The sequence below is a fragment of the Emydura macquarii genome, unplaced genomic scaffold (assembly GCF_026122565.2).
Source record: "Emydura macquarii macquarii isolate MOO-44397 ecotype Brisbane River unplaced genomic scaffold, CSIRO-AGI_Emac_v2 contig_3128, whole genome shotgun sequence".
Taxonomy (NCBI): Eukaryota; Metazoa; Chordata; order Testudines; family Chelidae; genus Emydura; species Emydura macquarii.
Genome location: NW_027133265.1, coordinates 1,447,926 through 1,463,022, shown reverse-complemented (window position 1 = coordinate 1,463,022; position 15,097 = coordinate 1,447,926). Strand labels below are relative to the sequence as shown.

Below are 15,097 nucleotides of genomic sequence, written 5' to 3'. Positions count from 1 at the left end.
AGCATTTTACATAATCTAGGAGGGTATACTTTGTGTAATTTTTTTTAGATAACTTGATTTTTATTACTTTAGGAAATAGTACATAATACTCATTACCTGTGTCAAGCTGCAGATGCAGCAGCAGCACATTAGGAATGGTAAAAACTAAAGCGTGCACGCACACACACAATAGCACTTATTATATTTTATTAAACTAAATCTTAAATGTTACATAAATGATTCACATTTGCAGTTGTAGCAGTCTCCCTGAGTTGCAAGCTGCCCTTAAACTCTTTTTTTTTTTTTTTTTTTTAATTTTCAAATTTTATTAACTAACAGACAAGTCATCATAACACTAAAGGTACGTTTTCCTTAAAACTTCTACAACTAGCTCTCATCTTCCCCACTCCCACTGTCATTTTTATACGTAGACTGAAACAGAAATACAAGTTTTCCTGCTTTTTCAACTCCAGGTCGATTTCTCAGCTTTGAGTGAATAATACCAAACAATGAAAATATTCTCTCTGTGCCTTCAGAGGAAGCTATTGCTGTGAAAAGTTGGCTTAGCAACTGAAGGAATTGTGTTTCAAGGTGCCTGGCTAATGATTTCCACCAATTCAGGGGAGTGACTTTGTTCAAAACATCATCGATAAACGTGTACTGTTTAAATGGTTCAATTCCAGCCCTGAAATTTATTATGACTGGCATAACTGAAGAGTGATTTTGAGATGCCCATGCCATGGCAGCGTCATCTTCTTCAGAAGTTAGGCATCTACCTTTATATCTAGGGTCAAGAATGTTCACAAGAAAATGGGGTGGAGTTAGTGCTTGATCCATGTGCTTCTTTATTGCCTGCAGTTTAACATTCTGGTCAGGTATTTCTTTCTTCAGTGTCTCTTGAAGTGCCTTCTAAATTTCGACAGCATCAGCAATGCAGCAACAATTTCTCTGAAGTTTGTTTAAAGCTATGGATATAGCCTTCAGTATACTGAGTATCCTCTACATTCCTCTTTAATCCAATGTTAGATACTTTGGATGTGATACCTTGCATCTATTTTATCACGGTTTTCTTCACAAAGTTCTATGAGAATAGGCCAGTTCTTAATAAATTGTTCAAAACAATCAACCACAGAATTCCATCGAACATCTTGAGGGAGAATTAGTTTGGATCCTCCTGCTCCCTTCAGTGAAGCTGGAGCAAAATGGTTGTTATGGAAGTATTTTGTGACTTCAGCAACATTTTCTTCTATTCCTGGAGAGGATGTATGTACGTCTTTGGCTAAAAGATGCATTAAATGGGCACTGCAGCCATATGTTGTTAAGGAGCATTTTTCCGTTTCTTCTTCTAAGTATCTTCTCATCTTTGCCACGTTTGCAGAATTATCTGTGACAAAACTGTTCACGTGAGAGTTGAATTTTTGTTCACAGTTTATTACAGCTTTCACTGCCACTTTTTAAATATTCTGTTGTGTGGGCTTTTCCCGATGTATCTATTGTTTCTGAAAGATATGCTACCCCATCTTCTGTTGTCACACAGGCACATATTACTAGATTATTGTGTACATTGCTCCACCCATTATGGCTTAAACTGACAAATTTCCCCTCTGTATTTCTTGCACATCGTTTAAGTTCCTTCTTATACACTGTATCTAGCAACTGTCCACCAATGTCTGCTCTACCAGGTGGAGTGTAACCTGGTCATAAGGACTCAACCATGTCAATGAAGTGTTTATTATTAACAACGCGAAAAGGAGAATTTGTGGCATAAATGAACCGAACAGTCTTTTCATCTATGGTGTCTTGTTGGTATTTGCTGGTCTTTATGACAAACCCATCCATGGTGATGGTTTTACTGGATGATTGAAATCTTTTGCTTGCTACTGGTACTTTGTTGTATGAAATACATTTAATTGCAGCACAGCTGCTGAAAGTACCAAAGGATAATTCTGAAGTTGTTGCAGACAGACAGTCACAGTCAAAGTCTCATATGCTTAAATCAGGGCTCAACAAATCCTGGGTGCCAGGTCGCCATGGTACCTAGAAATTTGTCTGGCTCCTAGTATTTCTCTGGGGGGACTGGCCACTGTGCTGTGGCCAGGGTGCCACTGCGCCCATGTGGCAGGGCTGGGAGCGGGGAGCGCTGCGGCTGCTGCGCTCTAGCCAGGGAGCCCCGCTGCTGGGCCCACATTGCGGGAGAGGGGCGGGGGGAAGGGGCGGGACTGGGAGGGGAGAGTGGCTGCTGCGCTCCAGCCAGGGTGCCCCGCCACCAAGCCCACATTGTCTGGCTCCTTAATTTTTGGGCTGGCTCCTAGCTCCAAAACAAATTTGTCGAGCCCTGGCTTAAATGGAATCCTGAAACAAAATAGTCGTTCTTCTCAGTTCTTCTCACTCTGTTATTCAGTTAATCATTTACATTTTTTTCAGCCAGGATGCAGATCCGATTCCAAATTACCAAAAAAGCTAAGACTGACTGCACTTAGAGTGCACTTAATTTTGGAGTAAGCCTCATAGAACTCACTGGCACTTCTGTTTTTTGAGAAAACACGTATAGGATGGGGTTCCTTGGGAAAGCTGAGTTATGCTGAAATAAAATAGGGAATAGATTTATGGCATCACCATTATGGTCTATGGCCATGATGTTCCAAAATAAGGGGCGTGTATTATGTAATATAAAATAAGAAAATGACACCCAATGGCAACTGGCAACTCTAGATTTATCTTACTGTAGCTTTCTTTACCGTATACTTGGGTGATAGATTCTAAACCTCGTTACCTAATTAAACAAGCCATAAGGATTAGCTAAGCTAAACTCTTTTTCTAGCAACATCCAACATAGCAAACAGCTTGGGAATTTACTTGTTAAATGATGCTTATACTAAAAGGCATAGAGAGAGTCTTTTGAAGAATGATGCATTGCAAAGTGAGTTATTTAAGTTACTAACCAGTTGATCCACATTGTCATCTTCATCCACATCATTTTCTCCCAGTAAGCAGTTTTCATTATGATGTTTCATTCTTTCAATTAGGCCATGCAGCTCCTTCTTGCACTGCTGACACTTGACACATTTTCCTTTTTTACCGAGGGAAGGAATTTCTTCAGAATAGTTCCAGATAGTGTCTCTTATGCCCAGAAGCCATGACAGTGGCAAAAGTGTGGGGGAATATAGGAAGCTGTATGTGTACTGAATGATGTCTTCCCTTTTTCTTTCCAGTCCACTCCACTGTTCCTTTCTACTCTGCGTCCTTTGTCTCTCTGTCTTTAAGACGGTGTCTTAACTAACTCCTCTGCCTTGCTTGGCCCAGCTCCACTACCACATAAGCACAGAACAACAACAATCCTATTCAGCCTGTGTCTTTCTTTGCACGTGTGACTTTATTTGCTGAGAAACAGACAGTGAAAGCCCAGAACTTTGAAGAAGCAAGAGCTGGTAGTTAGGTTGGACAGACTAAAGCCATTAATTCATTTTTATGAGACTTAGTATGTTTAACATGTTTGTGGTGAGATTTAATTGTAACTGTTTTTTAAATGAGAGAGAAATTCAGTATTTTATTGATTTAAAAAAAAAAAAAAGTTGATTTTTATTTACCCTGCTTTGAAATTTTATAGTGAAAACAAATATGTTTGTTTAACAAAGAATAGAGATTTGAGAAATAGCAAGGAAAAGTATTGGTAACAAATGGTTACATATAAAATCATAACGCACATTCTAGAGCCTAGACTTAACTAACAAGATACTTTCCTGTCTAACAAAGTTCAGCTCACCCAAAGTGGTTGCAGCATTTTCCAGTGAGGTTGACTCTGACCCTTCTTTCATAAAACAGGACATGCTGATTGTGCATCTCCTCCAGGAAGGATCCTGGATGTATTTCAGTACCCCTAGTTATACTCCCAGAATCCATTATCTTGTAAACGGGATACTCCCCTGTTTAGTATTTTTTTTTTTTTTTAGTTTAGTTTTTTTCTGTGGCTTTCCTCTCTTGTGATTTCACAATCTTTTGATTAGCATCAGGATTAATAATGCAAATCAATCTCCGCTGTGATACATACAATGCACGATACGCAAGTGACCAGACACAGAGAGAGGAGTGTTTGCTATCCTCTCCCTAAAGAGAACTTGTCTGTAGCACATCACCTCTTGGTGACCCACCTTTAACATCAGTGCTTTAAGAACATAATTTCTGGTATAGATACAGAACTTCTTAAATATTATCCATTGTTTTCAGTGTTGTTTTTAGCTGTGTTGGTCCCAGGATATTAGAGAGACAAGGTGGGTGAGATAATATCTTTTTTTAGATCAACTTTTGTTGGTGAAAGAGACAAGCTTTTGAGCTACATACAGCTTAAGAACAGCTCTGTGTAGCTTGTAAGCTTGTCTCTAAATATTATCCATATATCCGTTTCTCAGTTATTATGGTGACCTGTAAGCTACTGGCTCTTTGTAGAGATCTTACATGCCATGCTTAGGTGAATTGTTGTGCATATGCTTGACACTGGATATCCCTGTAAATGCCTGTATCCCCCTCGTGTCCTCTATCAGTTCGCATCAAGAGGTCACAGCCTTATCCTGCAAATCTTTATACAAATTGGCTCTCAAAATTAGTCAGACTATTCATGTGATTAAGGGTTTGCAGGATTTGGATGGCTTTTTAAACTGTGTAAATGCTAGTGAAACATGCAAAAGACTTGAGAGAAGGTCAATGATTTGAACTAGCTATCTGTCTGTTTTGGGGTAGATTCCTAAATGGGTGCGTCCTATCTGTCTGAAAAACCTCCTTTCCCCTCAATTTTGGGACTCTCTCACAGCATTGGTTTGAAATAGCTGGAATCTTGAATTTCCAGTCATGAAGCAAAAACCCTCTTTGGTCCCTAGCTTTTGGGAAGGGGAGATAATGATGAGGGTTATAAGTGATAGAAGGCTTGTGGGTTCAGTGAATGGTCATCTGAATTTATTTGTTTTTTTTACTAGAACCTTGCTGATGAGTGGGGTGATGGTGGGAGTTTTAAAAGAGCAGTGGAGTAGTTACTATCTTATTTTTATATATAGATTGAAAGAAGTAAAATTTTTGAAACTCTAAATTAGTTTCTCCAATACTTCCACTCAGTTATTGGATACCGTCTACCAAATTTTTCACGTCTAAGCATAGTGTTATCTTATTCATAGAGTTTAAGGCCAGAATGGACCATTAGATCATGTGGTCTGACAGCCTTTATATTACAGGCCGTTAAACTTCATCCCGTACCCCTGTATTGTGCCAATAACTTTGATTGTGTTTGGCTAATGCATCTTCCAGAAAGAAATCTATCTTGATTTGAAGATATCAGAAGAGAAAGAGAATCCACCACTTTGAAGAGATTAAATTATAATTCTTTTTTTTTCTCCATATTGATAAGATACTTTTCCCTCCCTTCCCCCCCACAGCTCTGCCTCTTTCTGCAGTAAGCATGATTGGCACTCAAGTCTTAATTAAAAAAGGTAAACTTTAAAATATCTTTTGGTTTAACTTCATGTTGTTCAGTTAAAATTTATTTGTGCTCTCAACAAGATTGCTATGCATGAGTTTGATTTTAAATCACAATATGTATGTAGATTAGAAATGTGTAGGAAATATGGATTTGGGGAAAGCTTGAAGGGTGGAGAAATGCTAGCTAGTGTATGTGTGGGGAAGCTAGAGTACATATGGGGAAGAAAAAATATTCAGAAACAAATATTCAGTGGTAAGGAGAAACCTCCAAAGCAGTAACTCTGAAAGAAATCTAGGAGTGATAATAGATTTTGGAATGGGATTGAAATAGAAAATACCTTAATATTAAAATATCATTATGTATAAATCAATGGTTTTCTCCTCATCTAGAATATTGTATTCATTTGTGGTCATGCCATGTCGAAAAAAGATATTGTGTAACTAGATGACATTCAGATATGGGCTATGAGAATGCAAAAAGGCACATAAAAATTGCCTATGAAGGCTGAAAAGACAGGGATTGTTTATCTCAGAGAAGAAACAAATAAAAGGGACAAAAGTCTACATAATTAATTAATGTTATAAGTGAGGTAAAATGGGAATATCTCTTTTCCATGTCTCAGTACAAGAACAAGGGAACCATCAATGAAATGTTGCCACAGTCCAAACTGATACATGAAAATACATATTCATGCAATGTGTAATTCAGCTATGACACTCATTTCTATAGGATATTGTTGAGACCAAGACCTTAGCAAGAGTCAAAAGGTATTTGACATTTTTATGAATATCAAGAATATTCAAACATAAACCATTAAGTACTTAAAAATCTTTTTGGAAGGGCTGTAAAACCTTATACTTCAGGGTTTAAAACATCTCTAGCTATTATTGGTTAGGATATAATTTCCCTGGGAAGGTAAATTACTTTGCATCTATTTGGTGTGGGGTTTCTTGCACCTTCCCTGAGGCGTCTGGTGCTAACCTCTCTTAGGCTACGTTTATACTGACGGCAGCAAAATTGCCGCCACCAGATCGATCTTTCTGGATCGATTGAGCGATCAGTGAGACTCTCTCAATCAATCAGGAAGTTGACTTAGTAAGTCCACCCCCTCAAGTAGCATAGCTCTGCGTCGACGGGAACAGCGCAGTGTAAACACCGCGCAGAAGGGAAGCAGAGCAGTCAACATCAGTTACACAAACTACGCAGAGTAATTTGCGTAACTCCTGTTGACTGTCGCTGAATCGCGCGGTAAGTGTAAACCAGCCCTTAGAGACAGGACTAGGTGGACCTCGGATCTGATCCGTGTAGTGATTATGTTCTTATGATAGTCTGTGTCTATGGAGCTTGTAAAACCACAACTGGAAATAGTGCATTCTCTTCTGAGTAACTCAGTTCCCAAAATGGAGGGAGTTAAGAGAAGAAGAATAAAACAGTTAAGGTAAATTCAAATTTCTAGTCACATAGCTGCAGCAGCTCTTGAAGCTGCAGAAAGAGGGGGACTTGGAATTGACTGAAATTGTCTCATTCAGCTTGTGTTGGGGTATTGCATTCTCCAAAGAGCGATTATATGTCCCATGTGTACTGCAATGCCTAGTTGCACTAGGTAGGATAAGGTCGGAGCTTTAACTCTTGAATTTTCTTGTGGTTATAAGTCAGAACTATAAAGTTGTTTATGGAATTTTTCTTCTTAAAAAGTTAAGTAGAGATGAGTAACCTAAAACAGCTCATGTCGTGTAGAGGATTAACTATTATGCATGGTAACATGAAAAATTAAATGTTAATCTGGTAAATTAAATTCACCTTTGTGATTTTACTAAAATTATTATTTTTCATTCGTCAAGTAATTACTTTGCTTATTTTCAGGACTTCTCCCCACTAATTCAGGGCTTGGCTCTTTTTCTAAAATTGCATGTAAGTATAAACCACATATTAGTTCAACTTGCACTTCATGAACTAGATTCTGGTATCAATTAATCTAGCATTAATCCAAAACAACTCCACTGAAGCCAGCTGAGTCATTCCAGATTTCTCAGTGAATTTTCTCTGGATTTATATTTGTATTGGTGTAATCTGAGATTAGAAGATGGCCCTATATGACAATCTAATACTCACAAATTCATTATTCCTCTAGCATTAATAGCAAGACTGTCAAATTCATTTTTAGTCCTTTCATTTTTACTTCTGAACAGTATAGTTAGAACCGCAATAGAAACTACTAAAAAATCTTTCAATATTATTTAAATCAGAAATAATTAAGTAATTAAAATTTATGCAGGTTGAGAGCTGAAGTCATCTCTAATTCTGATAAGTGGGATTGTTAAATCTACCACATCCTTTTACCCATGAATTGTGTAGAGAGCTATCAGATGAAAAGTGTCAGTCCTCCACACCTTCAATGTGCATGACAGGCATTGTGAAATTTCTGTATATAGCATTCATATAAAAACGTGCAAGATTCTAGAAGTTCTTGATAATTGTACTGTGGGACTTCAGGAGTCCAAGATGGTAAAACAGTGCAGAGCCTTTAAGAAATGATGGGAGACTGGTTTAAATTGGTTGCAGTAATAGTCTGCCAGCAGTAATTTTCTTAATGTGGTGAAAGTCATCTTTAAGAGACACTATAACTTAAAATCACACTACAATATGAATTTTTTACTTGATGTTATTACAAGTAATATTTAAGAGTATTATAATTGAATGAGATTAAAGTAATACACATTTTCTATGTTTTCAGTTTACCTTCTGCATTTGACAATAGTTTATAGCTTTTCCCCTGTTATGTGGGGTCTTTTACATTGTAACATGGAAAAAAGAAACATTTACAATCACATTGCCTTTATTTCCTTTTTTTAAACCACAAACATTTGCAGACTTGCTTAGGTTTGTACCTGAAATTACTAGCTGACAAGGTCCATTTCAATTTCTGGTCACTCTTTGGCTTATGTAACTTCACCATTACTGAAAAGTTTACAGGTCCAACTATCTCATATAACATTTTAACTATATATTCTTGCTTTAATGAAATCTGCCTTAAGAACTTTGCCAAAGCATACCCGCCCACCCTTCCTGATGTGAAGGTCATAATTCACATCTCTCATTTGTACCATTCATGCTATCTTAATGTCTTTTCCCCCAGTCTCTGTGTATGAGCAATTAAAGGAAACCTGCAATTTTATGTGAAGGATTTTGAAATTTGTGTAATTGGAAATATAAATCAATGTTTTTAAAATGTCAGTAAAATAAAAAAGAATACATGGCAGTAAAACATGAAGTTATCATCTTGCTGTTCTGCCCTAATAGATTCAGATCCTACTCCCATTGACTTCTTAATAGCAATAGGATCAAGCCCATAATCTGTAATAAAGGAAGTACTGCTTCAGACACATACATGAATGAGTTGAAACTGTCAGGTGCTTAAAGCAAGTTCTTTTTTATTTTTTGTGAATTGAACAATACTACTACACATTCTTCTAATAAGTAATTGCTACTTTGAAGGGACTTCTGCATATTTCTATCTTCTACATATTTCCAGTTCTGAGATGTATCCTTCCTGACCTGGTGCTACTGAGCTTTGGGAATCTTCAAGAAAAATAGAGCTAATTGGGACTGCACATGCACTATGTTTGAGCACAGAATTCTAGAAGTCAAAAGTTACAAACAATGTAGTCCCCAACTACCTCAGTTTGTTGCTTTCTGTGGCTGGTTGTGGGTATATAGACTTGCACTTTGTACTGAGAAAACTTTCCACCAAGAATATTTGATTGTTGTTTTGATTGTTTTTGCTTAGGTAATTTAATGTAGTTTCTGCAAAGTTAAAATCTGTGATGATCTGTGGCTTGGTTGTGGGACATGATGTCAAGGTCAGAGCTTAAAAGACCTGAGTTAAGTGGTGTATTTAATGTCCTCCTTGCAGGTTAAATGCACTGACTTGCTTTCTGATGTGCTTTGATGATAGGCTGGATCATAGTTCAGCTTGCTGGTCTTTTATGTGTTAGTCCTAAAAGAACAGTACATTCTGTTCCAGACCTTCCTCTTGATAGAGGCCCAATGAACCATACTCTGTGTGATCTGTATGTGCCTACGGTAGCCCATCTGAAAATGCCAAGATCAGAGCAGGCTGCAAAAAGAACAGATTCCCAAAACGGGTGGCTAACACTGAAGTTAGATTTACCAACCAGTAACAAACAGTTCTCCTGATTTTGGAGGTGGTGCAAGTCCTTGGTTTCAGCACACTTCTGTGTTTTGCACAGTGTACCTTCTTTGTTGCAGGGATCTGGTGAAGTCTTCTTTTGGATCGAGAGGATATACCTGAATCTTCTGTTCCAGAGCCCTCATTCTGGGGCTTTCCATGTCTCTCTTGGTAGTGTTTGGGAGAGGATAGAAGGCTCACCCTAATGGCTCCCTGGACAATGGAGTTTTGGATTCCAGTGAGTTCATACACACTTCCTCTGGTGTCACTAATATTCTTCAAGACATACTAGGTGGTGTGTGATAGTATTATGTAGATTCCTTTCTTTTGTCCCCTGTTAATCCATGGATAATTTTTCTGTATTGGCAGGGACTTCCTTCAACTTTTTAATAATCAAGCAACTAAAGGAGATCAGACTGAGAAGCCTCTTCCTCTAATTTGCTCTCCAAAGAAGGGCAAGATGCAGTCACTACTTTGCAAAAGCAATTTCTAAAAACTATTTCCCTTTATCTATTGCAGTCTGTAAAGTCTGCAGAACTAGGCAAAAGAAACACCTGCATGTAAATCCCTGCCTTGGTTCCCCCACCAAGCAATTCTGGTCAGTGTCCTTTCAGGGTTCCAGGTCCCCTTTGCTGGGCTGCACTTCTCCAAATCATGGAATCTCTCACTTCTGCAGAGTCAGTTTCCTTCAAGTTAGGTTAGTCCTGCAGTCAACAGGTACCCAGTCCCTTTTATTCCTTTTCTCTGTGACCCTCTTTGTTTTTAAAAGGCTGTACCAACACCTTATCTTTGTCCCCTGTCCTGGGGAAATTCCATTGCTTCAAATCCTAGCACTTTGAGAAGGGAAGTTGGAGAAAACTGCTCTTACCCTTGGATGTATATATATACCTCCTATCTGATTTCTATTCCTTATATCTGACGAAGTGGGTTACAGCCCACGAAAGCTTATGCCTGCAGAAATTAAATTTGTTAGTCTTTAAAGTGCTACAGGACTCTTGTTGTTTTTGCTTTTATCTAGGATGCAGTTACTCCTTTGTTCTGCCCAGGCAAGATCTTTTCAGGTGCTGATAATATTTAACTAACCTATTCCTAGGCAAATGCCCCAGTGACAACCTGATGCCCCTTAGCACAGTAAAAGGCAGCTGTAAGACATAAGAGTAGAGACAGTTCGTAAATCAAACTGGAATTTCTAAGTTGTATGTACATTTCCCAGATCATCACAGCATGTCTTCCAGAAAGGCGTTAAGTCTTGATTGAAGACATCGAGAGAGAGAATCCCTTACTTCCTTTGCCACCTTGTTCCAGTGATTAATCATTTAAAAATTAAAAAGTTAAAAATTTGTGCCTGATTTCTAAATTGGACTTCAACTTCCAGTCATTGATTCTTGCTATGTCATTCTCCTAGATGAAAAAGTTCTTTAGTACCTGATATTGTCTTCCTATAAAAGTACTTCTACACTGGAATCCAGTCTCCTCTCAATCTTCTTGATAAACTAAACAGATTGAACTCTGAGTCCCCCATTGTAAGATATTTTGTCTAATCCTTGAATAATACGTCTCTCTTCTTCATTCTCTACAATTTTTCAATGTCCATTTAAAAATGTGGGCACCAGAACTGGAAGCAGTATTCTAGTATCAGTCTTACTAATGCCATGTATAGAAGTAAAAATCACTTCCCTACTCCTGCTCACTACTCCGCTGTTTTATACATTCAAAGAACACTCTTGACAGAACATTCCACTGGGAGCTTATGTTCAGTTGCTTGTCCATTGTGACGCCTAAATCCTTTTTAGAGTCACTGCTTTCCAAGATACATTCCCCCATTCTGTAGTTCCTAGTTCTGCATCCCTTGTTCCTAAATGCATAACTGCATTTGGTTGTACTAAAACGGTTTGTTTGAATGGCCCTATTTAATCAAACTATCCAGCTTGATCTGAATGACTGCCCTGTCTTTCTCGTTATTTACCATTCTGCCAGTTTTTGTGTCATCTGCAAATTTTATCAGCAGTGATTTTATATGTACTTCCAGATAATTGATGAAAAGATTTAACTGAGTTGGCTCTAAGTTCTGATCCCTGAATAACACCACTAGAAACTCCCCATTCTATGATGATTATCCATTGACAACTATTTTTTGAGATCTGTCAGTTAACCAGTTCTGAACTGATTTAATATGTTCTTTGAAGTATAGTTTTTCAAATGTTGTATGATACTAAATCAAACGCTATACTCAAGTGCAAGTATATTACATCTAAGCATTTATCTTTATCACCCAAACTTGTAATCTCATCAAAGAAATGAAATCAGGTTTGTTTGATAAGACCAGTCCAAAAAACAGTGTTGATTGGCATTAATTTTGCTTCTATCCTTTAATTCTGTATTGATTGAGTCCCGTATCAACTTTTTTTTTATTATTTTGCCCGGAATTGATGTCAGGCTTACTGACCTGTTGTTACCAGACCATCCCGTTTGCCCACTTTGCTAGTATTTTGTCAATATTAGCTCTTCCAGTCTTCTGGAATTTCCCTAATATTCCAAAAAAAATTTAAAATAATCTCTCTAGGCCTCTGGTTCAAGCTACCTGGGCTGCTGATTGAAAAATGTTTAATCCCTAGTAGATGATGTTTAACATCCTCCTCAGTTGCTAATGGACTGAAAAATAGTTCTTCATCCTCATGTGATATTAGTATGCCATACTATTACTTTACAGATACAGGACAGGAAAACAGGAATATTTATTTAACACTTCTGCCTTTTCTGCATCATTATTAACAATTTTATTGTCTCTATCTACTAATGAGCCTGGACAATTGTTAGAATTTTTGTTCCTGACATACTTAAACTCAATCTAATTGTCTTTAGTCATTCCAACCAGGGTTTTTTCCCTGCTGTCTTTAGCTTCCTGTATCACTTATACTACACTTGATTACTTCTGATTTATATAGATTCCTATTTATTTCCTCTGTTTCCATTAGTTAAGCTTTTTATTACTATTATGTCTAATTACTGCTTTCACATCCCTTTTTAACCAGGATGGGTTTGGCCTCTTTTGCGATTGTGGAATTGTGGCTTTTTGGACAGATGATAAAGCTAGAGAATCATCTTCTCCCATTGATATCCTCATGACTAGTCGTTGTGTGATGTCACAACACAGATATAGGCAATTTTAGGAGTTTTGATTTGGATGGCTAAGTCAGCCGTGCAGGAGATGACCACATTCCAAGACAAAACTCATTTCCATTAGTCCTACTGAAGGTGGGCTTCTTCATCCAGGAAGGCTTGCTGACACTGGAATCACCATGTGTTGTCAAGAGGACAATCCCTGGTTCAGGGTCCCACAGTATGGATGTCAATATGGTTTCTTGCATCTGACTTCTAATTCTCTTGTAGTTTCTGTGGATAGGACAAAGGTTAAGGGCTCTATGAATAGCAGCAGTATCTGGAAGCAGTTGGAGGCCACACAGTATGGTTCCAGTGGGCACCACTTTTCTGCCATGTTCCCAAAGTTCAGTGGCACATCCTATAAATGTGTACGTTCCCAAAGAACTTCCGTTACTGGTAACTAGACTTTCTTTGCCTTAAAAGCAACTGTGAGTCTTCAGCAAATGAATGTATGAGAAATGATGTATATTTCCTCTATCACAAAATATGGTTACAATCCTGCTCCCATTAAAGTCAATAGCAAAACTTCCATTGACTTCAGTGGGAGTAGGATTGGGCCATATAATAGCAGACTGAATTTTTTGCTGTGAAGCAGTGAAAACAACAGTGTTAATTGAGAACTAAGGCCTGGTCTGTACTGTCTCCAGCGGTCAACAGGAGATACATGGACTTACTTATGTTGCTGTACCGTGGTGTCTTCACTGTGCTGCTTCGACAGGAGATGCCCTCTGGTTGATGCAGCCTTATTCCTTTCGGGGTGGATTAATGGTGTCAACCGGAGAGTACTTCTGAGATGGATTGAGTGGGTCTCCAGAGCCCGCTCAATCAATCCTGCTGCATTGATCCCTGCAGCCCCCCAGTGTAGACATACCCTAAAATAATTTATGATTATGAAGATTTTAAATGGACAAAATCAACTTGAATGGATTTTAACAACAGAAGGGACCATTGTGATAATTTAGTATGACTTCCTGGATGACAGGTCAAAGAACCTTAGTTAATAACTAATGTCTTCTTCACTAGCACCATGTAATTGTTCTAATTTGCTGCTCTGGTGGAGCTCAAGTGAATGCTGTTGTCAGTGCCTGAAAGAGAATGTTTATTAGTAGCAGCAGAGCTGTCACCGAGAAGGCAGCAGGAAAGAACATGCTCAGAGAGAGAAGAAAAAAAAAAAAGAAGGAATGAGGGGTGTGTTGGGCATGACCCAAATAACCTTCTGAACATCAGCACAAAAGTGGGAAAACTTGTAATTATTTTAAAATAATTTTTAATAAATACAGGCCATATTATTTAAAGGATGTTCTATGGGAAAACTGACTTTTTTTTTTAAGTCTGTTCTTAAAAAAAGGTAAGTTGTGTCCCTTTAATACACTGAGAGCTGTTTTGGAGGTTCACTTGTAATATATATTGAAATACGAAAATTTGTCTTATTTTTGTTATTGTTCTTAAAACTCAAAAGTCAGGTAATGAAAAAGTAAAGACTGAGATGTTAATCAATTCCTCCATGTTCCACGTAGATTGTATTTTATTGTATACACTTAAAATTGATATGCAATACATTTAAAAAGTGGGTGAAATAAAAATAACTTTAGATTTTTATTTGTGGATTTTTAGTGTTTAATATTAATAACTTTGTTCTGATTTACCTAGTTTTCTTTTAAAAGGGGTTGTGGAGAAGGAAAAATAAACACATATCCTTGACCACATATGAAGTGCTTGAGTGAACAGTTCCTTAACAAATATTAATTTAGCTAGGCAAGTTACTGAGGATTGTTTCCTTTAAGTTGTAGCCTGTCCCTTTAAAAAAAAAAAAAAAAAAAATTAAATGGAGTAAATAGACAGACACATTCTCTGCCTTAATGATTTATTGCCAGTCAGATTCTTTATTAAATTCAAAATGATATTCTTCACCTGTGAGGTAGGGCTGTTCGCAATACCTTTCTGTGAGTTTTTTGTTCCAGTGTGGAACAATTTTATTTAATTTTGGAATTTTCTACATTTTTCAAATTTCCTATGGAGAATCTGAAAATTTTGTTTTGAAAATTAAAGTCTTTCTGCATAGTCTGAATGAAATTGGTGGGGTTCTGTGAGCTACCCAGAACTCCAGCAGCCCAACTGGTGGGTTGTTTAAAAGCTGGAAGCTTTATAGCAGTGGTTCCCACCTTTTCGAGTGTGCGGACCCCTTTTCAGCCTCCAAACATTTCGTGGACCACCACATGCTATTAGTTTTATTTGAAATTGTACATTTCCTTAGTGAGGATGTTGTTCTTTTTCTTTACCGCGGACCCCTATAATAGTGTCGC

At 37.6% G+C, this 15,097-nt stretch overlaps 1 protein-coding gene across 1 annotated transcript in view; it reads left to right on the top strand.

Annotated features, from left to right (window-relative positions):
* LOC137141999 (OCIA domain-containing protein 1-like) overlaps window positions 1–15,097 on the top strand; it is a 32,094-nt gene that overhangs the window by 2,656 nt on the left and 14,341 nt on the right. Inside the window, exons 3-4 of the mRNA XM_067531155.1 lie at window positions 5,400–5,453; window positions 7,307–7,354. Coding sequence (XP_067387256.1) covers window positions 5,400–5,453; window positions 7,307–7,354 — 102 coding nt within the window. The remainder of the gene's footprint in view (window positions 1–5,399; window positions 5,454–7,306; window positions 7,355–15,097) is intronic.